Source organism: Haemaphysalis longicornis, unplaced genomic scaffold (assembly GCF_048455015.1).
Source record: "Haemaphysalis longicornis isolate Haplotype H1 unplaced genomic scaffold, Haemaphysalis longicornis Haplotype H1 scaffold_2, whole genome shotgun sequence".
Taxonomy (NCBI): domain Eukaryota; kingdom Metazoa; phylum Arthropoda; class Arachnida; order Ixodida; family Ixodidae; genus Haemaphysalis; species Haemaphysalis longicornis.
Genome location: NW_027526295.1, coordinates 288,165,528 through 288,191,986, shown reverse-complemented (window position 1 = coordinate 288,191,986; position 26,459 = coordinate 288,165,528). Strand labels below are relative to the sequence as shown.

The 26,459-nt window shown below is 48.9% G+C and overlaps 1 protein-coding gene across 1 annotated transcript in view; it reads right to left on the bottom strand.

Moving 5' to 3' along the window:
- LOC144168667 (neprilysin-1-like) overlaps positions 1–26,459 on the bottom strand; it is a 77,983-nt gene that overhangs the window by 32,659 nt on the left and 18,865 nt on the right. The window contains exons 2-7 of the mRNA XM_077697609.1: positions 15,280–15,372; positions 14,935–15,077; positions 12,925–12,975; positions 7,312–7,548; positions 2,098–2,309; positions 473–664 (exon numbers count right to left, since the gene is read on the bottom strand). Of these exons, the coding sequence (XP_077553735.1) occupies positions 473–664; positions 2,098–2,309; positions 7,312–7,548; positions 12,925–12,975; positions 14,935–15,077; positions 15,280–15,372 (928 nt within the window). The remainder of the gene's footprint in view (positions 1–472; positions 665–2,097; positions 2,310–7,311; positions 7,549–12,924; positions 12,976–14,934; positions 15,078–15,279; positions 15,373–26,459) is intronic.

Below are 26,459 nucleotides of genomic sequence, written 5' to 3'. Positions count from 1 at the left end.
ATTTGACCCGCAACTTGCTTGCCTTTTCTGTGCTCAAATTTTTTTCGCGAAAAATTTACCCCGCGTAATAAACGCACCCCTAAATTAACATCAACTTTAAAAACAAAAGTGCTACTATTATGCGAGTAAATACGGTATCCTTTTACAGATGATAGTCTTTTTGGACCACATAAAAGCGGAAATTTTGGTCTGTCTGTCTGTCGCTCGATCCAATCACTTGCCGCCAAAAAATTGACCGCGTATCTGCTTCTTCCAAGGCAAATGAAATGCAATGATCGAAAGAACTGTTTAAATTGTCTGAATCATCGTTGATAGAAAACAGGTCCAGGTAATATGCATATACGTGAAAAAGCTATGTGAGTAGTAATTCACAGCTAAGTGAAAATTGTCCGAGACTTTCAGTGTTACTAAGGGGCACAGATGCAATAAAAAGGAAACTGTTGGAAAAGCAATGTGTCCGTCCGCCCCGCACCTCGACAAGCGACCTGGAGAAGTTGAACATCTCATCGATCTGCTCGTCCACGTCTTCCAAATCCGTCGCCTCTTGGCCAGCTGGGGGATCCCGGTAGCGAAGAGCGACGTCGCGCAGAAAGATTTTGATGTCCTCAACAGACTTCACGTTGTCCAGGACTGCTTGTGTGAACATGAATGGTTGGTGGCCGATCTGCAACGGAATTGATTGGTGGATTCTTCAAACCTAGTCACTGACTACCCGACTGATCTTCACTCAACAAATGAAGTCAGACCGATTGATCGAATGACTGTTCAGGAAATTGAGATGTAAGGAATGGTTGTTTGACTGGCTGATGGGCCTGGTCTACGAGATGAATGGTTGGTTGAAGACTTGTGTAGCAGGCTAATTTTAGCTCAATTCGCTTTTGTTATTGACAGAGCTGGGATGCCCATGGAGAGGGATGGGAGGCCAACTTGTTTGTACGCTTTGGCGTCTCCCCAAGGAGTTTCATTTGCTTGGAAGAGGAAAGGGGTGGTAATACTGACAACAACTTCCCTCTGGGCTAGCTGGTGAGTATATGGTTCTTGTGGTGTGAGGCGCAACCAGAAAACAAATACGGCAAACACAAAGTTTGCAGGACAGGCGCTAGCTTCCAACTTTGTGTTCGAGATCGGTATTTCTTCGTTGTGTACAATACCATGGGTGTTGTACACTATAAATAGAACCTCATTGAAATGCTTCAATAGGAAACAGCTGTAAATGTTTACAACGCGGGGCGTTGTCAGAGGAATTGCTGCAGATCCCTGTTCAATTAAGCTACCCGGAATTGCTTCGAAGCTGACTGGAACGTTTATTACTCCAAAAACATACGGAATAAACACGGAAGCGCCGATCACATGACATTCAAGGCGAGGAGGAGGGGGGACGAAGAGATCGGTACAGTAGCCGACCGATTTTTCGGACCTGGAGGGGAACAAAAAATAGTCCGAATAAAAGAGCAGTCCGAAAAATCCACGAGTCATGACTTCTATGGGACAACTGGCGGCTGCCCGGGAAAGCCCACAATATCCAGCAAGTCCGAATTTTTGGAGTCTGAAAAAAAAAAAAATGCTCGGCTACTGTATTCAGCTGCTTTGCATCCTTCAAATTTCTGCGGCTTTGTGTGACCGCGCTGGTACAGCTAATAAGGGTAAGGGCACGAGGAACGATTTCCTCGCGCAGTATTGCTGCCACTGGGGCTCCCGCGGTCATGCTCTTAAGCTTTAATTCTGCTCTCGACTGGCGTGCGGTGCAGCTGCAACGTCGTCACACACATGTAAAAGCCTCAAAATAAATTTATGTCCCAACCAAACACACCGCACTATTCTCATCGTCAACCAACGCCGGCTGGCTGATGGCGCGCGTACTACGAAGGCCACCTGTTCCCGCTAATGCGTATACAATACGCAAGTGCAATATCCTAATGCATTAGGACCATCCTTTAAGACGGTGAATTTGCGTATTTAGGCATACGAATACGTTTGCTCGCATGGCAACCTTTACGAGCGCATTTCCAGGGATCTCGAGAACATCGAATAGGAAGGCGTCAACCGCATAGCTATGGCATCACAGCGTGGCCGCTGGCCAGCCGAATGCGGCCTCACCACAAGCACCCTTCGGTTGTGTCTCTTGGCGTCGGTGTCGAAGCGCGCGAGCAGCAGCGCCTGGTTGTAGCCCATGTGCGCCAGCCGGGTCTCCGCCTTGATCCAGCAGTAGCTGCAGTTCCGCCAGCCCCGAGTGAACAGCGGGTAGCCGCCCATGCTGTCCAGCTGCTCTAGCACCGGGTCCTTCCCTTGCGACGTGTTCAGCGGCTTCTCTGCGCCAGCCGAGGAGCGAGCTCGCATCAGTTGCGTGCACATCGGCTCGCGTTTTTTCTCTTTTCACTCGACCCCTTGTTTTGCAGTTTACACGCTACCCTTCTTTTACAGCCACTCGCGCATTCTTTTCATTTCTTGCAATACCTTTAGCTGTTATATTTAATTTACTTTTTTGTATGTTCACGGAGGTTTGTAGGCGTCAAATGTTGACAAGGCACACAAATACCACCTCCCTATGATATCACTGTATCGCTGGTTAGGGCCTCTTCATCCCGCCATCAGCTGCCGCGAAGTAAGAATGTCTACGACGACTGCTTTTAGAGAACCGCCGCACCTATATAGTTCCGCTTCAGGGGAGAACCTGCTCTCCTCAGTCTCCGCCTTCCACGTTCTTGCCGCGTTCAGCGGGAACCTTCACGGCATACGCGCTTTCCAAACGCTCTTCGGCTGCTTACGCTGGCTTTGTGCGCTGCGAAATGATTGATTGAAGGGTTCAACGCGCCGACGCAACGCAGGCCATGAGGCACGCCGTAGTGGAGGGCACCGGATTAATTTTGACCACCTGGGGATCTTTAACATGTGCCGAAATTTCGTACACACGGGCTTTTTTGCTTTTCGCCTCCATCAGAAAAGCGGCCGCCGCGGCCGGGAATCGAACCCGCGACCTCGTGCTCAGCAGCACAACGCCTTAGTCACGGAGCAACCGTCTATGCAAAACAACAACGCGTGTACGTATACCCTTGCACCGCAATGACGCAGTTGTGGCAGTAAGCGGTGGTAGAGTGTACTAGAAGTTTGCTAGTACACTCTAGCGGTGGCAGCTGCCTATCGGCTGGAATATCATGGCGGCGTCTGTTGCGAGAGCACCTCCATACGCGAGCTCGAAGAACACAAGGAAAAGCATGGAGGAAAAAAAAAAGAAAAGCTTAGGAGAGGCCCCGCTTGGCATGGGCGTTTTGAGAGAAATGTCGCGGAAGTCACGCGGCTCTTTCACGCCCTCAGGAGCCCACTGGCTACGCCATCGTAACGACGATGCCGCAGGGCCTCACCGCCGATGCCTTACATTATGGCGCGGCACCAGCGGCGTCACGTGGTTGACAGGAGCAGATGCAGCTGACGACGGGAAAGCATAGAAAGGCCTGAACTGGCGTTTTCTGCTTCGTCAGGGCCTTTCCCAAATTTTTCTTCCTCTGCGAGGAATAGGATGACGCCCCACCACCACGTTAACTGCGTGGCGAACAAAAGCTGTGTGGGGGGCTCTTGGACGTAGTTTGGGAGGCAAAACAATTTTGAAACACGGTGCGTAAGTCGCTATTTGGCCGTCGTTATTTAGAAAATTGGTGGCATGAACCGTTGATGTAATGACGGAAGCTGTTTCGGTTTCACTGCAGGGTTTCACTCGCTCATGAAGCAAAACACGATTGACCGGGAAAGTGGCGTACCTTGCCGGCTGGCGGGACACGTCACACCCTCTCACCCCTCACCCACATCCCGCCAATGAAGTCTAGATGCTGAGAACTACAGACCCATCCGCCTACTCTCAGTTTTATACAAGCTGTTTACCAAAGTAATAGTTAACCGCATAATTGACAGTCTAGGTTTATGAAACGACACTCAACAACAGATCACATCCACATGGACAATAAAGTAACAGAAAAATCCGCAGACTTCCCCAAATCCGTTTACATGGCATTTATAGACTATGAAAAAGCGTTTTATTCATAGTGTGGGCCTCACCTGGCAATGCAACGCAGCCTGCCAAGGTGCCCACCATGCTCGCAATGGGGGTTCGAGCGAGCTGCGTACGCGCGTGCGCGGTACCTGACGGAGTCGGCGCCTGGCAGTCGTATGCCGGGTTCGACGGTCTCCGAATCGCGCGCGCCGCGGCAAGAAACTTCCCTCGGGCGGTGCACCCTCTACGTCAGAGCATGGCCTCCGTGATCGGCTACCGGCGGCGCGCCGCCGGCACCCGATCGCGGAGGCCACGGTCAGAGCTTGAAATGGGGCTAGTTGGTTTTTGACTCGGAACACTGCTGGCGCTAGGCGGGACAAGGACGAAGAATTACACACTTCACTTGTGTGTGTAATTCTTCGTTCTTGTCCCGCCTAGCGCCAGCAATGTTCCGACTCTACGTCACGCCCCACGTGGCCCGCGGACCTGCGTGCATTGGTCAACCCGTACCCCCGTACAGGGAGAGCGCAAGGAGCAATCCTCGCCCCCTCTGGGAGAGGGGATCGCGGGCTACGGCCCCCCCTGATGGGAGCAGTCCCATTAATATCCCCACAATAGACACCGCAGCAATGTTGAAAGCGTTAAAGGGCCAAGAAATAGAAGAGACCAGCATAAGACTCCTAGACGACATACAGGGTTTTGCGACGATAATTGAAGCACTTCAATTTTTTTTTTGTTTCTGAGCGAACCACTGGTCGGTTCGCTCTCAAACTTCGCACGATGGTCGCATTTTGTGTTTTATATTTTTTTTGACGTCGGCAACAACGACGGTACTTACCTGTTTATTCTGAAAATAAATAAAAACGATTACCGCCTTTGGGAAAATGACGGCCGATTTGGACGCGCGAGCCAGTGCTAGCTGATCTTGGAACGATGACGCCGCCTGGGGTATGCAGAGCGAAACGGATGATGGGGATCACGGCCTCCGCGATCGGCCGCCGCCGGCTGCCGATCGCCGAGGCCACGTGGGGATCATGGCCTCCGAGATCACCGCCGCGCGCGTTTGCGGGGTGATCTCGGAGGCCACGTGGGGATTTACGCTCCTTCCACGACAAGAAGGAGCCAAATGGGGTATCAGACGATCAGAAAATGTGAAAGCAGGTGAGGAAACAAATCCAACGTTTACTGGCAATGATGAACCATGGGAAAAATTTATTGTTATTGGTATCAGCTGTTATAGCGGGATTCACACGACGGAGAAACCCTCTCACGGAGGCGGACGGATATGTGACGTCAACAGCACGTGACCGGATTATCCGGCCTGGCGGCGCATCCACACGTGCGGAGCTACGCGGAGTGACTAGCAGACGACAGCGCCGAGGAAAATGTTCCATTCCCCGCCGAGGGCCACCGCCGTCGAGCGAAAACATGCGGAGGCATTTTCTTTCGCGGAGCCACCGCGGGCTATCCCCACCGAGGGGCGGAGCCTAAAACCGGTCACGTGAGCGGGTCCCGCGGGCCAAAAAGAGAGGGTTTCTCCGTCGTGTGAATCCCGCTTATGCAACTATTTGTGATCACCGTAAACTAGGGACGAAGGAGATTTTCTGGTTGTCTGCTCCCTCATTTGGCTCCTTCCTATCGGGAATCCCCATCATCCGTTTCACTCTGCCTACTACCCCAGGTGGCGCCGTCGTTACAGGATTAGCTTGCACTGGCCCTCACGTCCAAATCGGCGGCCATTTTCCCAAAGGCGGAAATCGTTTTTATTTATTTTCAGAATAAACAGGTAAGTACAGTCGTTGTTCCCGGTGTCAAACAAAATAGACCCCAAAATGAGACCTTCGTGTGAAATGCGACCTTCGTGTGAACCGAGCAGCGGTTCGCTCAGAAAAAAAAAATTGTGAGGTGTTATAATTATCCTCGTAACACCCTGTATATGAGGGATGTACGGGCAGCATAATCCTTCACGCGCAAAGCGAAAAGTTCCCTATCGGAAAGGGAATGCGACAGGAATTAAGGTACCATCTGAAAAAATTGTTCCCAGCATGCCTGGAAGGAGTGTTCAGGAAGATGACTGGGGAAAGGCAAAGTAGTGGATAAACGGGGAATACTTGAACCATTTGAGGTCTGCAGACAACATAGTCTTTGCTCAACGAATCTGCAGAACTACTGCAAAAAATGATTGTAGAACTACAATCCGAAAGCTTCGCCATGGGCATAAATACAAATATGAACAAATCTAAAGTAATGATGCATAAACATGCTGAATGCGCCCTCTTCAGCATACGTAACAGAACGCTACAAGTAGAAGAATATACTTATCCTGGCCAAATGGTCAGTGCTGATCCCAAAGAAATAAGGCGCAGTACAGGAATGGGCTGGTGTGCATTCGGCAAGCTAGCACTCGCAAACGGGCCATGGAGCGAACAATGATAGGAGTAACAGTAATAGACAGGATACAGCATCGTGGATCAGGGAGCAAACTTGAATATTAAGAAAAGTAAATGGACTTGGGCTGGCCATGTAGTGAGACGGACGGACGAGAGGTGGACCACGAGGGAACAGAATGGATACCGAGAGACGGATCTGGAATGAAGGGGAAGGCCGTTAATCCGATGGAGAGACAACATGAGAAAATTCAGAGGCATGCAGCGAAGAACCGCAGCGGGTGGAGGTCGATGGGGGAAGCCTTCGTCCTGGAGTTCTGCTTAGTAGGCTGCATTTGTTGACGATTATGATGATGATTATAATGATGATGATGAGATCTGCTTCGCAGCTCGAAAAAAAAGAGCGGTGGATGGTAGGTTGGCGTACTTAACCTGGGCGGCAGCCTAGAGCAGTACGGAGGGGCTTTATATGTAAGCCCGGTCAAGTAAAACCTTTGTTTGTGGTTTCGATTACCCGTCACGGCGTGTGTTTTTCCGCTAGCAGGAGTCTGAAATTTTTGACTGTTAGTTGGCTTTTTTACGACGTATCTTTTTGTAGGCCACAACTTATGTAATGATACCTCTCACATGGGCGAGAGTCCGAAGGTCGCGCTTGCTGTTGCGCAAAGTTTATTCACTCACTCACTCACTCACTCACTCACTCACTCACTCACTCACTCACTCACTCACTCACTCACTCACTCACTCACTCACTCACTCACTCACTCACTCACTCGGTCTTAATTGCCTTTTTACGTTGTCCGAAATTCCAAATTGCCGAGCATGTAATTTCTTGGGAACAATCGTATGCTGATTTATAGATAACGGAGCCCTTTCGCGCACCGCGCTCAACGAACGTTCCTGCATGACGAGGGTATCCGGGCCATCAGTAGAATAACTGACCGTTGTGGCAGTGCTCGACGAAGTCGACCAGGTATCCCTCGGCCTCGTCCATGGCGCCGCCGGAGAAGCGGCGCTCCAGCAGCGCCTCCCTGGCGGCCTCGAAGTCTCGCTTGAGGCTGTCAGCCGCGCTCTGCCATATGGGGCCGCCCTGCTGGCCGTCCCAGCGCTGGCAGGCGAATGCGTAGAAGTCATCGCACGGGTCCACCGACGCGTTCATGCTCCTCCGAAGCCTGCGCGCTGCAATATCATCCTCAGTAAGTGCCACTTTTGAATGCCGCCGGTCGAGACATTTGCTAGCTGCGTACTTTGCCGGGAGCAAATAAAGGCGGCCGAAAGAGCTTCCGAGGACATCGCCGCCACACTTCCTCGCGCAAGGGTGGCGTATGCCGTCAGGGATTGCGAACAAGCGCGTCTGGAACCTACTCCAGCTATCGAGTGCGATCACTATAAATTCCGTTAATGGTCTGTCAGCTGGGTACGGAAAGTAGAGGACAAGAAGAATTAATCCACTGGCGCATCACTAACGTGAGCATTTCATCCTTCTCCCTCCCTAACTTAAGGGTCAGCCCGATGCGCACGCCTTGCTACGGCTTTAAAAGCCGGCAGTACGACGACACTCCTCGTTGTTAACGCCCATACGCATCAGCAAAGAAGTACGGTAAAAAAATGCGCGCCAATACACTCTGTGAAGGTGGTTGGAAAACAAAGCTGTAAACTACACCCACAACGATTACCCATGCGACGTCACTTGAATTCACACACGTGGCTCTACGAAGACGTGAAACCAGAGACATGTACTTAACCACAGCCTTTATTACTTAAAAGAGATGTTCTTTGCTAATGTTATATCAATGCATTATTCATGAATAGTGGTTAGTTGAGTTGAATTGGTGAAGCTCATGAGTGGAAACTCTTTTTTATATAAAATTAAAGGAAGCTCAACCCCGGTGTTAGACGATCTCATTTCTCTATCATCTCTTCCGCAGCTGACGGAGGCGACGAAGTTGGCGGCGGAGACAGAGAAGTGAGATGACATGCGTTGGTATGAGGTTCCTTTAATTTTTACTAACTCTTAGTGGATGCCAAGGCGCGCACATGGCCGCTACACGTGCTGTGGGCGCAGCGCACAGCGGCGCGAGAGGTGCATGACACTATCACGTGGCATTCAGCGAGAACGCAGGGGGTAAACCCGCAAATGTGCTCGGTGAGTGCACGTCTGTCTCCCCCGTCTCCGCGTGGGCTCGTAGCTCAACCGGTAAGTCAATGGGCTCTCGCTCCGTTTCTCTATTAGTTCCATGTTCGATTTCTGGCGGTGACAGTTACTTTTAAATGCAGAGCATTTCAGTAACTCACGATGTCACCCGCGTTAACGTCCGTAGGCGTCCGTAGTCGTAGTCCGCACCCCTCCCCCTACACTATATAAAAAAAAATACTATCCGGCGCCTGGTTTCGATCCCTCGACCCTGCGGGCGGAACGCAATGTACATGGTGCTCTACCCACTGCGCCACAAAGCCGACACAGAAAGGGAGGCTACGAACGCGCCTTATATCCTTGACTCATTCAAATTACTGCTGACGAGCGCTCTCTCGTCAGCAGTTGCCACAAGTGCAACAACATTAACGTAACGCAAACTACTTAACGTCGTGCGCCCCCGGAAATGCTCTGCATTTGATCGTGCCCCTCGCGAAGGGGATGTTTCACTGCGTCGCCATGCGAACAGTTTGCCATTATAGTTTCCGCCCGCTCCGGTCGGTGTCGCCACGGTTCAAACCACGGCAGGGGAGCTGCGCGGGCGTTCGTTGATCGGCGTGCGTTTCACTTTAATTTTTTTGTTTGTTCGCGGGAATTTTCTGTTGACACCAACGGTCGCGACAGAACTCTTGGGGGGTACACATAAAAAGCTTTGCTTTAGAACAGATTCACAAGCTGCATGCCGTAATTTTGGCAGGAGGCGTATCTTGCGCACAGCTTGCAGAATGCTCGCAAGCAAGACAAACCACCTCATACCGCAAAGCCGCCTTGTTTGGACGCCGGGACGCAATGGTGTCGGGATACGCGTAAAGCGGGCCCCGCCCGTGGTGATCAGAGCGCGCGTCGAACTCACATAAGGACGTCTGCCCCGACGTGTGATGGGACCCGTGCGACAGACAGTGAGCGCGCAGCGAACACGTGCAGTGCAGTGCGCAGAAAGCCCGGACATGATACTAAAGAAATTAACATCGAAGGGCGCGTGATTAAGGGCTTAGAACTTGCCGAGAAATTTAACCATTTCTTTACAGAAACTGTGCAGACTTCACTCAATCCAAATCGTGCCGGACAATCGTTGCCCTTAAACCCTCATAATATATTCCTATAGTATACATCCTACGGATGAACATGAAGTTTGTTAAATTTTTTCAGCGCCTAAAAACAGTACTGTACCTGATGTAGACAACATTCAAATCGTACCTATCAAAAATGTTATTGGCATCGGAGCTCCTGTGCTTGCATACATATATAACTTAGCCTTATCAACTGGATGCTTTCCAAAAATGATGTAAAAGTCTATAGTGAAAGTATTGCACAAAAAAGGGAATAGGAACGATATGAACTATTACAGGCCCATTTGAATACTCCCCGCGTTTTAGAAATGCTTAGAAAAAATAATCTATAAGCGAATCGTGAATTTTTGTTCTAAATATAATTTAATCTCCTCATCGCAGTATGGTTTCCTTCAAGGTAGATCTACGGAGACAGCACTGCTCGCTCAAAAAGAAATAATTCTCAACTGCGTTAAAAAAAAAAGACTTGTGTATTGGTGTCTTCGTCTATTTCTCGAAAGCGTTTGATCGCCTCAGCCACAACACGCTTTTTATTGACTCAGTTCCCGAGCTTTTATTAGTAAGCGCAATTGACATACCGGTGGCGTTCAGTAATTATACGGTTTCCCTTTTACCAGGCGTCGCCTGTATTTTTAATGCGTAGCATTTTTTGCCGAGTAACCCTACAGCCAGGTCGGTGTAACTCCCCTCATTTCCACAAAAATGCCGATTTGGTGGAATTAACACCTGCAATCGTTATACTAGCGTAAATGGAGATAGTTGGTTGAGCAGAATTGTGAAAAACAGAAAAGAATAGAAAAATAAAATATCTCCCCAAAAACCGAAGAGTAAAAAAAGTCAGCAAAAAAAAAAAGTTTCAACGACGAATAAAAAAATGGCGAAAATGGAGGATCGTGTAACGCCCTGCATTTCCACAAAAATGCAGATTTGGCGAAAGTAACACCTGTAATCGGTGTAATATATGGAGATAATGGCCGAACAGAATTTTGAAACGCAAAAATAAGAAAAATTAGCAAAAGTAACATTTTCACAAAAATGATGTGACAAAATCAAGAATGAAAAATAGGATATGCATCTTAGACATCTCCTCCCAAAACCCAAAAATAAACAAAAAACTCCCAAGCATTTCCCCGAGGGTGAACATGGTTAAGTGCGAATGCACGGGGTGATGCTATGAGGGGGAGTAAAGTTAAAATCCGTTGGCATTCGCCCGTGAGCGCGCGCGAGCCGACCCACGGAGGTCTGGCAGTTTATCGCTGCATATATAGGGGGGTACGCCGCGCCGAGCGCGCCGAGCCAGGTGGCTGAGAGAGGAGGCGAGCGCAAGGGGAGAGGGACAGCGGCGCTCGGCAGCTGCAGCCAAGCGAGGGGGAGAGGAGAGAGGGTGACGTCACGGTGGAGAGAGGCGCGCGGCAGCTGCTGGGGAGAGGAGGCGCGCTGTGACGTCATACCATGACGTCACGGAGCGAGGAGCGGTGCGGGGAGCGGCGCGCAGCCACGGCGAGGAGGCGGAGCGAGCGCGGTCACGTGGTGAAGTGACGTCACCGCGCCGTTGCTACCGACGCTCCTCTCCGCTCCACGCCGTTGCTAGGGAGAGGAGGACTGCGGACGCCGCCGCCGGCGGTGGAAGGTTTGGGGTCGCTTATAAAGTGCATTCGCACTTAAAACGTCCGAAATAAATGGCTGACGATTACTGTACTCCCTAATGCGAAATCTGGGCGCAGCGCGAGCTGCAGTCTTCTCGGTCACGGCGCATATCTGCTGCGTCTGAGGAAGTGATCGCGTGATCAGCGAACGCACGGCGGCGCGCGCTGCTCCGCCGTTATCTCGCAGCGCGTCGGCGCCGCCGGCCATGTTGTAAATCGTGTTTGAACTTCCCCCGCAAATGTCACGTGGTTCGGGTGAGCCACGCAACGAGGAGGTCGCCGAAGGACCGATGTACGTGCGTCACGCAGCGCGTGCTGGGCCTCACCCTTTCTCCATACTTTCATCCTCCGCGTTTCGGCGGGCTCACATTCGGTGGCGCCTTCGTTCTCTCTCTTGCAAGCGTCTCGCACCGCCTCGGCATGCCGCCCTCCCCCTCGCACTTTCCCCACACTTTCCCCCTCCGTTTTCCTTCTGTCTTCCGTGTTCGCTTCGTTCGCTCGGTCACGAGGCCGGCGACGACGCCGAACCACAGTAGCGGACGATTAAGTACTGCGGACTAAAAACGTCCAAAATATGAATGAAAAATGGCGAAAATGGCGAGCCGCGTAGCGCGCTGCATTTCCACAAAATTGCAGATTTGTCGAAAGTAACACCTCTAAGCGTTATAATAGCGTGAGCCTTAGATATTTGCTCGAAAAGAATTTTGAGAAACCGAAAACTAAGAAAAATAGAAAAAAATCAGAACAATGATCTGACAAGATCAAGAATATGCATCTTATACATCTCCCCCCAAACCGAAAAATAAACGAAAGAATTTCGCAAAAAAAAAGCTTCGGAAATACGTATAAATAGCGCAAATGAACCAACTCTGCAGTACGCCTTGCTTCTTCGGAAAAAGGAACATAATTAGGAAAGTTAAGGCAATTCATCGCTATAATGGTATATATTTACATCATTTGCGAGAAGAAACAAACAAAGAGACAAACGCCTTTCGCTACTCAAAGCCATATTTGGAAGGAAAAAGCGCTCACTATGGAGAATGCGAGTGATAGCACTAGAGCAGGGGGAGCGCCACGTGGTATATTTTGGTTATTTACTTTCTTCTTTCCTTTTAGTTTTTAAAATTTCAGTTAAAATTTCCGCGTTGAAATATTCTCTCACTCTTCGCGTCTCGCTTGGGCGTCCCTATCCAAGGACCTTATTTATACTCGTTGCGCAAATATATAATTATCAGCAGTCAGTGGGATGACAGAATTGTTCACTGGACGTAACGGGTGGTCTATATATATATATATATGTATATATTTATATATATATATATATATATATATATATATATATATATATATATATATATATATATATATATATATATATATATATATATATATATATATATATATATTGCTGCTTTATATAGTATTCTTGCTTTATATGGCACGAGTGTACTATAATTTTTGGATATGTCTGTCTCGCGCGACGAGACAAAATGCCATCATTATGTATGAACAAAAAAAGACGAAAAATTAAGATATCCTGCCCCCAACTGCAGCAAATGGAAGGGTCAGCTTGGTCATATGCCGACAATAGCAAACCTTCCTTCAAGCAAATGTGATGTGGCAAGATCGAAGCGTTGTTACATACATATATTCCAGCATGCAGGGCTGTCACAGGTCTGTCTGCGCTCTTGTGTACCTAGAAAAAGAAACAGACAAAAAACAAGCATCACCCTTAATGCGCCTCAACAAGGAAAGGAGGAGGGGAACAATTTTAAAGGATGGCGCACTGCGGCCGAAGGGGGCTCGCAGCGATATATTCTCGGCTAAATATATTGTGAGCATGTATACCAAAACTTCCCCGTGTCTTTCATCACGCCCTTCTCCCCTTTCCAAATCTGAAATGCGCCTACGAGGTGGCTGAACGCAAAAGTTTTATTTGGTGTCATTACAAAGCCACACATCCATCGAGTCCATGTTCTATGCGTTTTAGCATAGCCACTTCTCAAGTGTGCAATAGGCGGGAGTGGATAAAGCACCAAGGTAGTGTTGTATCGGCACATGAACTAGCTTAAAGTTGGTGGTACGGCTTCTCTTCGAAAGCTTTGTGTCGAGGAATTCGTATTTGATATGCTCTTAAAAATAGACTGACGAATACGATACTCCATAATGCGAAATTTGATGGCAGCTGTTTAGCTGTAGGGGCAGAAACCTCGTCAAGCTGCTTCTCAGCAGCTTTATTGTTTTTGTCCTGGAATTTTGTCTTTGTACAAGATTAAATGCTGAATAAAGTTAGCTTTGAACTTTGAACTTCAGGAGTATATATTTTTAGCTCCGACCAGGAGACTCAACGCAGCCTTGGCCAACTGGCCGGAGATACAGCTAAGGCTCGCAGACGGGGAGGACCTCCCTTGTTTTAGGGAAAAATCAAATTTCTTTATTACGATCATTTTCCGACATTGCAAAGTTAGCGGAGCATGGCGCCATTGCCTCGTAAGTAGTAGTAGTAGCAGTAGCCACTTTATTTAACGTTGCGTTCTGGGGGGTGGCAGAGGCCCATGTGTCTCGCAAAGTCGTGAGATCGCAGGAGGGAACCCGTCGGTGATGTGTGGGCGTGTTTCGCAGCAGTCGTCGCAGACAGACCTGCGCTCATGCAGCTGCTATTGCAATTTTGGTATCGGCGGACATTTTCACCGCATATCTCACGGAGCGCTACTGCTGCGCCATCTCTTAACGAGCTGCGCTTTCGCAGCGCTTTCGACGACGAAACTCTGCTTCACAGCGCGCTCTACTCGTAACCGTGGGTACGGCTTTGGCTGCACAGCTGTCGGCTCCGGAATAGAACGAGCAGGCAGTAACCGTGCTCTCCTCTTCCGCTTTCGTCCTCGTGCTCTCTCCGCTAATTCACTCTCCCTCTTCGCTGCGCCCTCTTTCATGCTACCCTCGCGTTTGCGCCGACGCGACGTGAAGCACTAAAAGTTCATCCGAACGTAACTATGGCCTGGAGTAGAGTGGCAGCTATATACCATGCAAATGATATTTGTGCTTTTAACTTTGTTTATATTATTCGCACCACAAAGCAGTCACGTAAGAGCCGCCCACCCTATGCTCCTTGCGTTGCGTGAACAGTGGGACTGTTGTACTCTATCCGAGAAGCCAGCCTCTTCACGCTTTTTAACACCGAGGTGTTTTATTCCGGGATTCACGAAGATTTCACTTACGTCATATCCGTCACGCAAGTGACGCCAGTACAACGTTGCGAGCGGCCTGTAAAGGGTGCACCCCTGCACACATGGTCTTCTTGCGGGGAAGCAACCTTTGTACAAAACAGTACGTTATACATCGGGTTGTTCGTTTTCGGGTTTTATCTTTTAACACGAAAATGCTTTATGCCGGGATACACCAAGATTTCATTGAGGTCATATTCGCCACGGAAATGACTCCAGTACACCTTCGACGAAGCGACCCGCCAGCAGGACGTCGCTCGCCAAGCACGCCCACAAGACAGCTGCTGACCCACAAACCATGCTCAGCTGCAGATTTCGCTGTACATTTCACTTTCGTGTTTTACCGATTCCTGTGACAGAGGAATAAACCAGTTTTCTTCCTTATAACACACATCACCCTCTATTTGACAATATGAGGGAACTCGGCGTACCTGGAAGTTTTCCCACGGCATGTGCAGTGACCAGAACGGTGGTGATCAAGGCGCCGACTGCCACAGAGGTTCCCAGCACCCAGGCCAGGACACGCCCATTCTGACTGACAAAAGCGGCTATCTTGGCTCCGGGTCTGCATCGCCTGCCACGCGGAAGCATCAAATGCGCGCACATTCGCTTACTAACTTATAACGGAAGGAACGGAATGAAACGGGAATATATTAGTGCTATGGTGTGCGTATATACAGTGAACACAGGTGCGAACAGTCAGCCGTTCTGTCCCTGCCCAGGTATATGTATTGCTCAGCCATCATGACGAAATGGGCACGCGACACACGGCGTACCTCGATACAGCCTCCGAGTGACAAATGTTGGCCGTGGATGCAGCGGTTTCCGTGTCGACGCCCAGGCACTCCAGACCGGCGGCTCCGCTCTCCCTGCGCGTGCATGCGACGGGTGTTGAGGGGAAGGGATGCATACGAACATTTCCACGCCTTATAGACGCGTAAGGCTTACTGGCAGTCCCAGCCTCGTGCCAGATTAGCGAAGAATTCAAGGCGCACATACGTGATGTGCGACTTGATGTGTAACAGTCCGACATGGCGTACAGTATTATAAATAAATAAATAAATAAATAAATAAATAAATAAATAAATAAATAAATAAATAAATAAATAAATAAATAAATAAATAAATAAATAAATGTGAGCTATAACAGCAACGTATTTGAGTGCGATCTTTGTATACACACGTTGTTAACCCCAAGGCGGGTTCGTATTCTTATCAATTGGAATTAATACTGGTCAGCCTAAATTTAACTGGGTACGCAGACAATGACACGACACGAAGCACAAGCGCTGCGTACCCAGTTATATTTAGGCTGACCAGTATTAATTCAAGTATGATCCAGCTAGCTCAGATTCTGCCTATTCTTATCAATTGGTCTCTTGTACCGACAGGTATGATGTGGCCCTCATCGCATTGTAATATACACTGATCGCTCGCTCGCTTTGAAGAACTCTACTCTCTGAACGTAGGCAGCCGCCTTGCCCCGGTCTATTACTATTAGCAGTGCGTCGGTATATGTGTTCGGCACGTGTCGTAACCTCCGGTTTTCCCCATTTTCCGCTGGCAATGCTATAAAAGCCACTACCAAATAAACGTGAGGAATGAGTTCGAGCAATCGGGACGCAGACTAGGAGACGTACAAACACAACATGCTAATAAAGTAACTCGCCCGTCCATGGAGAGACTGCGAAGTGAGAGCTCCCTATAGTTTTCCCAAAACAAACAAAATACCAAGGCAACCCCAGCAACGATACAGCTGGTGTCATCACCTCTGCATCACCTCCACGCCCTGAACACGCATGCGATGGCTGCTTTGTGCGCGGAAATCGCCTTGAACGAAGATTTCATACAGCGCCGAACCATGAAAAGGACGCAAATAGCTCCTAAATGGTGTCGAACACCCACGGCCACCAATGAGACTCCCCATAGATATCGGCATACCAAGGGGCTTTCCCATGTCAACGGAGGAGGAAAAACTGTATTGTTGGCAAAAAATATATGTTCGTCTTCCCAAGTGAGAGGGGCTCTCTTTCAACGGCCCCTGTAGCTTTGGCTGTATATAGCCCGGGCCCTCTCGACCAGTCTGCGCTGATCTTCCAGGGCCGAGCCGGACAGCACGGCTTCCCGCTGTTCACTCGTTGGATTGTCGTTCACGGATACTGTCTTAGTTTCGGGACAGGTCTATGCATCCATGTGACGGGGTGAAGAGGAGCTTTTACTCGCCCGCATAGTGGGCATTGATTTGACGGATAGCTGCAGGGTGTATCAAGTGCAAGAGGCTAAGATGTAGGTACGTGTTTGTCTGTAGCAGGCGCCATTCTACTGTCTCCTCTTTGGTTAGGTGTTTGTGTGGTGGAGGAAGAGAGCGGCCACTTAAATGCTGATGTTGCAGAATGTCATGGTATGCCAGAGGGATTGGCGCTGGAACTGTGGACTGGTTGCCCAGTGGTGGCGGGCCGGATAATCATAGCTCGGGCTGATGCATGCGCTCGTTCGTTCCCGTCCAGGGCGCTCTGCCCTGGTGTACAGATTACTAGGGTTGTGGGAAATTGACTGCGCGAACGTTTGGTCAGTATTTTATGAGCGATTTTAGATATTCGGCCTTTTCTGAAGCTGCGATAGGCTGTCGGATGCTACTGTTAAGTGTTCGGCTCGCAGGGCTGACGTTACGGCTAGCGCCATTGTCGCTTCCTCTTCTTCTAGAGGGCGTGGTGTATTCACTGCCGCAGTTGATCGTTCTCGCATGTCCTCATCAATAACGCTGATGACGATAGCTGGCCTCCCTGGGTAGCTGGCTGCGTCGGTGTACCGCATTTTTGGAATTTGATTTGGAAAGCACGGGCACGGGCTTCTCGTGTTCTGTGGTTGGGTGCATGCTTTTAGGTATAAGTCTTACGTGAATTTTGTCGCGAGACATATGTCGGAGTGTCATCATGTGGTTATGACCCGTACTTTGTGTTGGGTACCCTAGGCGTTCGACAATCTGCCTGCCCGTCGGGGTCAGCCAAAGTCTCTCTAACTGGCTGACGAGGTGTGCAGCAACGTGTTGTTCTACCGTGTTATGAACGCCGAGAGCCAGTAGCTTCTTTGTCGAGGTTATGCGTGGAAGATTGAACGCTTTTTGTAGGCTCGCCGGACGAGGGATCCTAATTCCTCTCGTTGTCGCCTGTTGATTGGCGTACTTGAGTCGTTGAAGTGCGTGCGATACTCCGCCATCTTGTTGAAGATAGAGTCGGACGATGCTGATGGTCTGTACTTGTGGAATGTCTTGATTGTCCGCTGTAAGGGAGATTAGAGGTGGGTCGTATGGGTTTTTTCTCATTTTTTCTTCATCAAGAGCAGCTCCGACTTTTCCGGCGCATAGTTAAGACCAGTTTAGCGCGCGTACTGTTGGACAATGTCGGCCCCACGCTGCAGGGCTTCCTGTATCTCGCCGTCCGAGCCGGTGTTTGCCCATATGGTGACGTCTTCGGCGTAGATAGCGTGGTGCACGCCCTCTATCGCCGGGAGTTGAGCTAGAAGTTTTATCACCGCTATATTAAAGAGTGTTGGTAACAATACAGCTCCTTACGGGGTTCCCTTGGTTGGAGTATAGAAGAGCACGGGTTCTTAGGTTCCCTATGCCGACCGTGGCGGTATGGTTGTAAATGAAGGCACTGATATACGCGAAAGTAGGTTGTCCGCAGTTTATGTCGCTGAGGTTGCTAAGTATTGTTTTGTGGCTGACGTTATCAAGTGCAGCCTTGAGGTGTAATGCCAGGATGGCGTTGGTGCTGTAGTCAGATATGTGCTGCGTAATTTCTTCGTGGAGTTGGAGGAGGATATCTTGCGTGTTGGGGTGAGGATGAAAACCAAACATTGTTGGTGGCAAAAAGTTGTTTTATATGTCTGTTTGGGGCAACGTGCTCGAACAGTTTTCCTATGGTGAAATAGGCCGCAGGTATTCCAGCTTGGGTGGCTTGCCTGGGTTGGGAATCAGGACGATATCAGCTTGAGTCCATTCCCTTTGCTGCGTGCCTTCTTCCAAGCGCTGGTTGAAATAAGTTGTAAGGGCCTGTTTGGATGTGTCGGCTAAGTTTCAGAGTATGCGGTTCGTCACTGCTCCCGGTGTATTGTTATTTGTGAAGGCCTGAACCGCCTGCTTGACCTCTGGGAGGGTGACTGGTCTGTCCAGGTCTTCGTTGGGGTCGCCTCTGTACTCCACTGGCGTGGCAGACGGTTGCTGTTGCTCGATATGTTTCTCCTGTAGAGCATCAAGGATGTCTTGGTTGGTTCCTTGGTGTTGGTGCATGATTTTCTTGGTGGTGTGTTGCGTAGCTGATCTCCTTTTTGTAGGAGTAACAAAGAAAGCTGGGCAAGTTGATAATGGTTCATGGTGAATTGAAAGCGCGAAGAAACAACGACAACCAGAAGGAACGATTACAACGGTCCGTCCAGTTGTAATCATTCCTTCTGGTTGTCGTTTCTTCGCACTTTCGTTTCACCATGAATCTTTTTTGTAGTGTCCAGAGAACTGCGCAATAGCGCCCAGGTTTTCGCTCTACCTAACGTACGCTGGAGTTTGTTGCAGAGTTCGTTCCAGTTTTGCCGCATGAGTTCTGCTGCGTACTTCGCGGCTTCTTCCGTAATTTTTGATATTCCAATTTTTAATCTTCCGTTCAGTTTCTGTCGCCGCCACCTCCCAAGCATACTTCTTCGGGCTTGACAAACGTGAAGTAAGTGAGGGTCGAAGGCTGGTTTTCCTTCCGATAAAGTCAGCTCTTTGGATTGGCTGGATACGTCTTCGTGCAGATCACGAACCCACTCTTCTATTTTTGGGATCTCCGGAGAAGAGTTGTTTTCTCTCTGCTTAGAAAATTCGTCCCAATTGGCGAATCGTGTTTTCCTTAACGGTTTTTGCACGTGAGAGGGACGATGGTGACGAGAATACAATGATCGCTCCCATGTGTCTCTTCAGAGTTGTGCCATTCGGCTCTTGGGAGGTTTTTCGTCATCGTCAGGTCAGGACAGGTGTCTCGTATTATGCTGTTGCCAATTCTTGTTAGGTAGCTAGGATCCGTGTGAAGGGTGAGGGCTTGTTGATGGATGAGTTCCCATAACTTGTTTCGTTTTGCGGTTGCTTTGCCCAGGCCGGATGGGGAGCATTAAAATCGACCAGGATGACCACTCCGTTTTTCTGCAGTTTCAGAGTTGTGGCGAATAGGTAATCGAAGTCATCTTTCTTGCGGCTTGGAGGACTATATAATTTCCGTACAAAGAGAATAGGCTAATCCCTATTGGTGAGCAGGATGTCTGTAAGAATGTGATCAATATCACTGCCATCAATTGTATGTTGTATGACTGTAAGATATCTTGCGGCAAGCGTGACTATTGTGTTATTTGGGGATGCTGTTGTGTGGGTGTTACAGCCTGGTTGGGATGGTATAGATCCAGTTTTCTGTATGGCTCTTACGTCTGGGCGGTCATCTAAGTTTTGTATGCATTGGTGTAAAGCGCCGCTTTTCTGTTTGTACATGCCAGATCGTTAGGTTGTTGCGGTTTGGTTGATTTTGCGTATTCATAATCGTCCATTCTAGAGGCAGCGTTTCTGGGTTAACGGTAACTTTTACTTTTTTGCGGCTGCCTTCGTCATCGTCGTTTGGCTCAAGTGTTGTTTAGTTTAGGTTAGTTTGTAGCATATGTTGCCATAGATTTTTGTGTTTTATTGGTTTGGAGTGCTGTGTTGTGCACTTGCTGTGTTTCCATCACTAGTTCCTTCATTTGCTGCTGAATCTGTATGATGGCTTCGAAGAGGCCAGCTACTGTTTGTTCTAGTGTTGTTACGGATTCTGCAGGAGCTGGTGTGAGGGGACAGGGGTCACTAATGGGTTGAGAAGTTGTTTCGGTTTCGACTTGTGTGTGGGTTTGAGTTGAAGGGATTGAGTTTTTTGGTATTGAGAAATGCTTTTAGTTGTCTGTTTTCTTCTCTGAGCTTCTGCTCTTAATTCTTTGAGTTGGCCTATTATTTCGGCTACTTGTTGGTTAATCTCAGTGGTCTGTTGAGATGGGGATTGGGTTGATTTCTTCTGATAATTTTGTGGGAGAGCCGTGCTGAGCAGCTCACCTTGCCATTCCCGTGACGTTGACCGGATCCGCTCGGCTCCATGGCAGCTGGCTGCTGTTGTGCAGACTGCCTGGATTTGGAACTGGACCGATGGCTCGCTCCAGCTCCGGGAGGTCCCCGGGATAAAGATCGTGACTGGTCATTGTTGAAAGCGCCTCTTCGGCTTTGGTGTTGGCTCGTCAGAGATGACGGTGGTGAGCGTCGGACCAGTCTCTCACGGCACCTTTTGTCACCCGTGGGGTGTGCACCATTGCACAGGACGTGTGCTCACATGTTCCTTGGTGGGGTTGGAGAGACCGGACACTGCACATTTCACAGTGTACGGGTTTGGGCACACGTCGACGCGGTGTCCTACTTCGTGACAGACGGGGCGTGTGGGCCGATACAGGCTGAAGGGGAGCATAGCGTGTTCGAGGATAACGCCCCTCGGCACCGGCTTGTTGGCGGGGGTTATTAGGGCCGTCGATGTCTTTCCGAGCATGCGGGCGGTTAATGTTTTCTATCCAGGCGCGTGAAGGTTGTCGATGAGTTCGCTGATTGGAGTACTGGGTGGAAGGCTGTGTACCACGCCTCGAGATGAGGCGTCCGGGGCAGCGATGTACGCAGTGATTTCGTACTCGTTACCTAATATATGTAGGGACTATAGATCTCGAATGTGTCGTGCCACGTTTTCGTCTGGAGTGCTCACGATGGCGGTGTTCTGTATTTCATCTACACGTGTTTAAAAGAAGGCTTTCGTTGTCCGCTTGGTGCCGTGTTGCGTCTTTGCAGCGACCACTCGGGAGAACTGAACGATCTCTCGGTTAGCTTGTTTAAGTGCTTCACTTGGGCTTATGAGGATTTTATAGTCATCCCGTGGGAGGGGAGGGAGTCTTTTCTGTTGGTTAACTCGTGGCCTGGATGCCGACATGATGTTCGCTCGGGGCTTCCGACGTCGGGGTTGATAGATTTTGCCTTTTTCTCCTTGTTCCGTCTTCTTCGTTGTTCTACCCAGTCGCTTTTCTAGAGGGCTGCGTCTTCCTGGTATGTCTTGTCCGTGCTATCGGGGTCTTCCACGTCACAGTCCACGTCTGGGTCGTAGGCCGGAACAGCAGAACGCTAACACTAACCTCGGTTAGGATTACCTAAGGAGCACGGTACAAAATGGCGTTTGCCGTACTCCTGGGTATAGGCTTATCGTGGCGGTCACCGCTTCTATACTTTGTCAGTCGATAATTGAAAATTCACTCACTGACTTGATGGTATATCCACAGGTTTCTTTACACTCAAGGAATCAGTTGTCGACGAGCTTTCGTTCGATGGTTGCATTTTTCTGCCGATATGAGCCCGTGAACAGGAGCCGTGAGGAGATGCATCATGTGAACGGGATTCCTTTGAATGCAGACCTGTCTTAGCCGCCCCCTGTACCACGTAGAAGCTGCGCCGCCGCCGTGAATGTGTGAGATATGAGATCCCAAGGGGTGTAGCTACAATTCAACCATTGAATTTGAATTTATTTCATTTTGTGTTACAGTAAGAATGTGTACTATACAAGATTTCAGAAGGAGGTCCCAGAGTCAGAGACTGTATGGGGGACCTCCTGTTATTCATTAAGCAGACGGAAACACACGTTATAAGCACAAATATATCAATCAATGAAACGCAAAATAATATCAGCAAGATAAATTACGATATATATGCAAGAGCATGATCAGCAAGAAACGTTTTAACAATCCATGGAAAAAAAGAAAAAAAAAAAAAAACAAATATCACCAAGATAAGAAACTGTAGATATGAAAGAACATAATAAGCAAGAAACATAGTAGCAATGCAAGGGAAAAAATAATATCAGCAAGATAGAAAACGGTGTATGGGCAAGAACATCATAAGCACGAATCATATTGGAAATGCACAGAATAAAGAAATAAAACTAAACATGGTACAACCAAGTCACATTATTCAGGTTGGGATAAGAACGCCCGCAAATTATTTTTAAATGTGTACACAGTATGGCATGTTTTGATAGAGAGTGGCAGCGTATTCCAAAAGTGTATAGCCGAAAAGTTAGTTGAAAACTTTCCGTAGTTCGTTGTTACTTCTTTTGGCAATAAATAGTTCATGTTTAAAGAAAATAGAGTGGAGTTACCACAAGGAAATTGGTGAGTACTAATTAACTGAAGGGGGAGGTTCCCATTAATGAAATTATAAACTAATAGGCCATGGGAGTACTTAACAAGTTCTGAAATCGACAACATATTATGAGCACGAAGCAAAGAAACGGCGTTCGATTGGAAGTGGCTAAAGGTTATAATTCGAATATCTTGATTTTGAATATGTTGTAGTGGAGATAAATGAGTTTTATATGTATTTCCCCAAGATGATATGCCGTATGCTATGTGTCTGCGTAAGAATGCGTAGTAAAGTGAGATAAGGATGCGTTCACTAAAAAAGGAACGAACTTTATAGGGCACTCTAATACCGTAAGCTGTTTTTCTTGCTATTGATGCGATATGGTTATTGAATTTTAAGTTCTTGTCAAGTTCTACGCCAAGAAATGTCACACTGTCACATGTAAAGAGTGGACTAGAACCAAGGGTAATGCAAGGACGTCCGGCAACGGTCCTTTGATGTGACGTGAAGATCATGAAGTTTAATTTGAAGTGACGTGAAGTGAAGTGAAGTTTATTTTCTTTTCATAGAAAAGAGGGGACCGAGGCAAAAGGCGGTTAAGCCTGACGATCATTAATGCTTCCAAATTACTACAGGATATCCGTGTACGCCGACAATCGATATTCGTACGCATTTGTGCTTCGTCAACTGCAATTACAACGAAATGAAGGCAGCGCATTTCGGAGGGCGAACTTGACGCTTGTATTCTTGCATCACCAGCGACGAGTATGGCGCGAAGGCCGTAAAGATCTACGCGCGTGTAGACTGCGCCAGAGCGTCCCCGGTTCCTTTCCACGTCGCTGCTAAGAAGCCTCATGTGACTTCGCCTACATCCGCCTCGGCAATGTGCACGATTCTCTCGGCTGACGTAGATGACCGCGGAGGCTGACAAGATGGAGAACGCGCCCGCTGCGTGTGAGCCGTGCGTCTGCAGCCTACGCGTCCTCACACAAGGCGAGGAGTCTGATGGCCGCCCAGTAATTTTGGTCTTCTCGAGTCATCTCGGGGGGATGGGGGTCGAGAAGACTCTAGACGCTTCTAGAGTCTTCTGGCATTCACGGTAAGACGTTGGAAACGTGTTCCGCCACTTCCACACGAGCGGTTTCATGAAGCAGAGCCCGTTTGCGCTGGGCCCGCTGCTGCAAGAGTTCAAGGTGGGGTTTCGGTCGGTGTTCCTCGACTGTGCACGTGTTCTGATGAGCGCTCAGAGTTTGCCGAATCATAGTGGTTGAGGTAGTGCTGGGCACCGTCAGGGGTGCCCTGGCATGGGACTTTTCCCATGCATTTAACGCAATGCAGGCACACTGAAGCGACGCATCGAGTAGGGAACCATGCCATAACCGCATAGGCGCTCGGCTCTTCACTGCGTTTTAATCCTTTTGTCTTCGCTGGTGGGGAGTAAGCGACCTTATCAGCTGTATACGAAACCAACCGGAAAGCTTTATATAGGATGACACATGCGAGCGTATTTTTGGGCACCCTACAACTTTCTGCAACAACAAAGGCTCTTGCGCTGACAATCATGGAAGAAAGTGAAGTGCGCCCACCTAGATAGCTCCTTCAGTTGTTGAGATAAACATGCGTATCCTGTATTGCACGATTCACAGAAAGCTGTACAGAAATTGCAAACAAGTGCAAATAACAAATCTGGCTGGGCAGTGGGCGCCGTATATCATTTGCACACATTCTTTTTTTAAATGTGGTTAAACGTTCTTCTTCTTCTTCTTCTTCTTCTTCGTGTTCTCGTCGTCATAATCATCATCATCAGACTGCGCAAACATACATTGAACACAACGGAGAATTCAGAGCCGGATGAAATACTTTACGTCGGTCGTTCCTGTATCTTTCGGCTCTTCTTCTCCTCTTTCTTGCGTTTTGACGGATTTTCAACTTGGCGTGTGTGTTTCGTAGCATGTACTGCAACGCACGTCGCTGCCCCAACAAGATAAAAGGGCCATACCAATTCTTGAAAATCGGGAAAAGATCTTCATAAGACTTCTCCCCCACACATGCACCCCGTGTACAATTAGGCGCGCCGCCAAGCCCGTACACGTGCCTTCGACCGGCAACTGGCGAACTGGCCTGAGGTGGTGTACTGCGATGCGTCCGAATACCGCCATCGCAACGCCTACGCTCCTTCGATCACGTGGAACTTCTCTGGCACCTCCCTCAGCACTCTCGCGATCTTTACTACCTCCCGCGCGACTGCAGAGTAAGCGGCTATTGCACTGGCCCCCACACAGCGACCATCACGGCCCAAAATCGTCACTGATTTTAAACTGGTCCTGCTGCTGCATATTGCACGGGGGACCATCTCTTCTGAAGCCCTCCGTAACATCCAGAGTAACCCACCTCCAAAGATGGTGGAGTTTGGTTTGGGCCCCGACTCACACTGGCCTGCCGGGAAACGAACTTGCCCATGACATTGCCCGCGATATCACACTCTGGGCTGGTGTAAGCATTGTCCCCGGACGAGAGGCGCGCTTCTCCAGAGATCGTCTAATCAAGTTCAATGAAATCATGGAGCACTACCGACTATCTCGTCGTAACCCCCAACCCATTCCTCCCTCATCATCATCATCATCATCATCATCATCATCATCACCAGCCTATCTACGCCCACTGCAGGGTAAAGGCCTCTCCCATTAATCTCCAACTGCCCCGGTCCTGCGCTAACTGTGACCAATTTATCCCTTCAAACTTATTGATCTCATCTGCCCATACAACTTTCTGCCGCCCCCTGCTACGCTTGCCTTCTCTAGGGATCCACTCTGTTACCCTTAATGACCAACGGTTATCTTGCCTTCGCATTACATGCCCTGCCCACGTCCATGTCTTCTTCTTATATTCTACTAATATGTCCTTAACACGCGTTTTTTCCCTCACCCACTCCGCTCTCTTCTTGTCCCTTAATATTACACCTATCATCTTCCGTTCCATTGCCCGCTGAGTTGTTCTCAATTTAAGTTCAACCCTCTTAGTGAGCCCCCAAGTTTCTGCCCCGTAGGTGAGTACCGGTAATATGCCGCTGTCATGCACTTTCTCCTTCAGGGACAATGGTAGGCCGCCAGTCATTATCTGAGAATATCTGCTGTATGCACTCCACCCCATTCTTATCTTTCTAATTATCTCTGCCTCATGATTGGGATCCGGGGTCACAACTTGGCCTAAGTAGATATATTCGCTTACCACTTCCACTGCCTCGCCACCTTACTCAAACCGCTGTGCTGTCCCGAGGTTATTGATCATTACTTTTGTTTTCTGCATAATAATTTTCAGGCCCACGGTTCTACTCTGCCCAGTTCGGAAAGCATGCTTTGCAATTCGTCCCTCGAGTTACTTAACAAGGCAATGTCATCAGCAAAGCTGAGGTAACTGAGGTATTCTCCATTAACCCTTACTCCCACCTGTTCCCAATCGAACGTTCTGAATACTTCTTGCAAGCATGCTGTAAATAGCATTGGAGAGATTGTGTCTCCTTGTCTGACGACCTTCTTAATTGTGGGCATTTTACTGCTTTCGTTATGGAGGATGATGGTAGCTGTGGACCCATTGTAGATATCCTCTAGTATTCTTACATAATGCTCATCTAGCCCCTGGTTCCGTAATGCCTGAATGACTGCTGAGGTTTCACGCCTCACCAAACCCGTTACTGGCGACTCTTGCAAACGGACTCTTTCCTATGCAGAGCTCGTCTATACCACA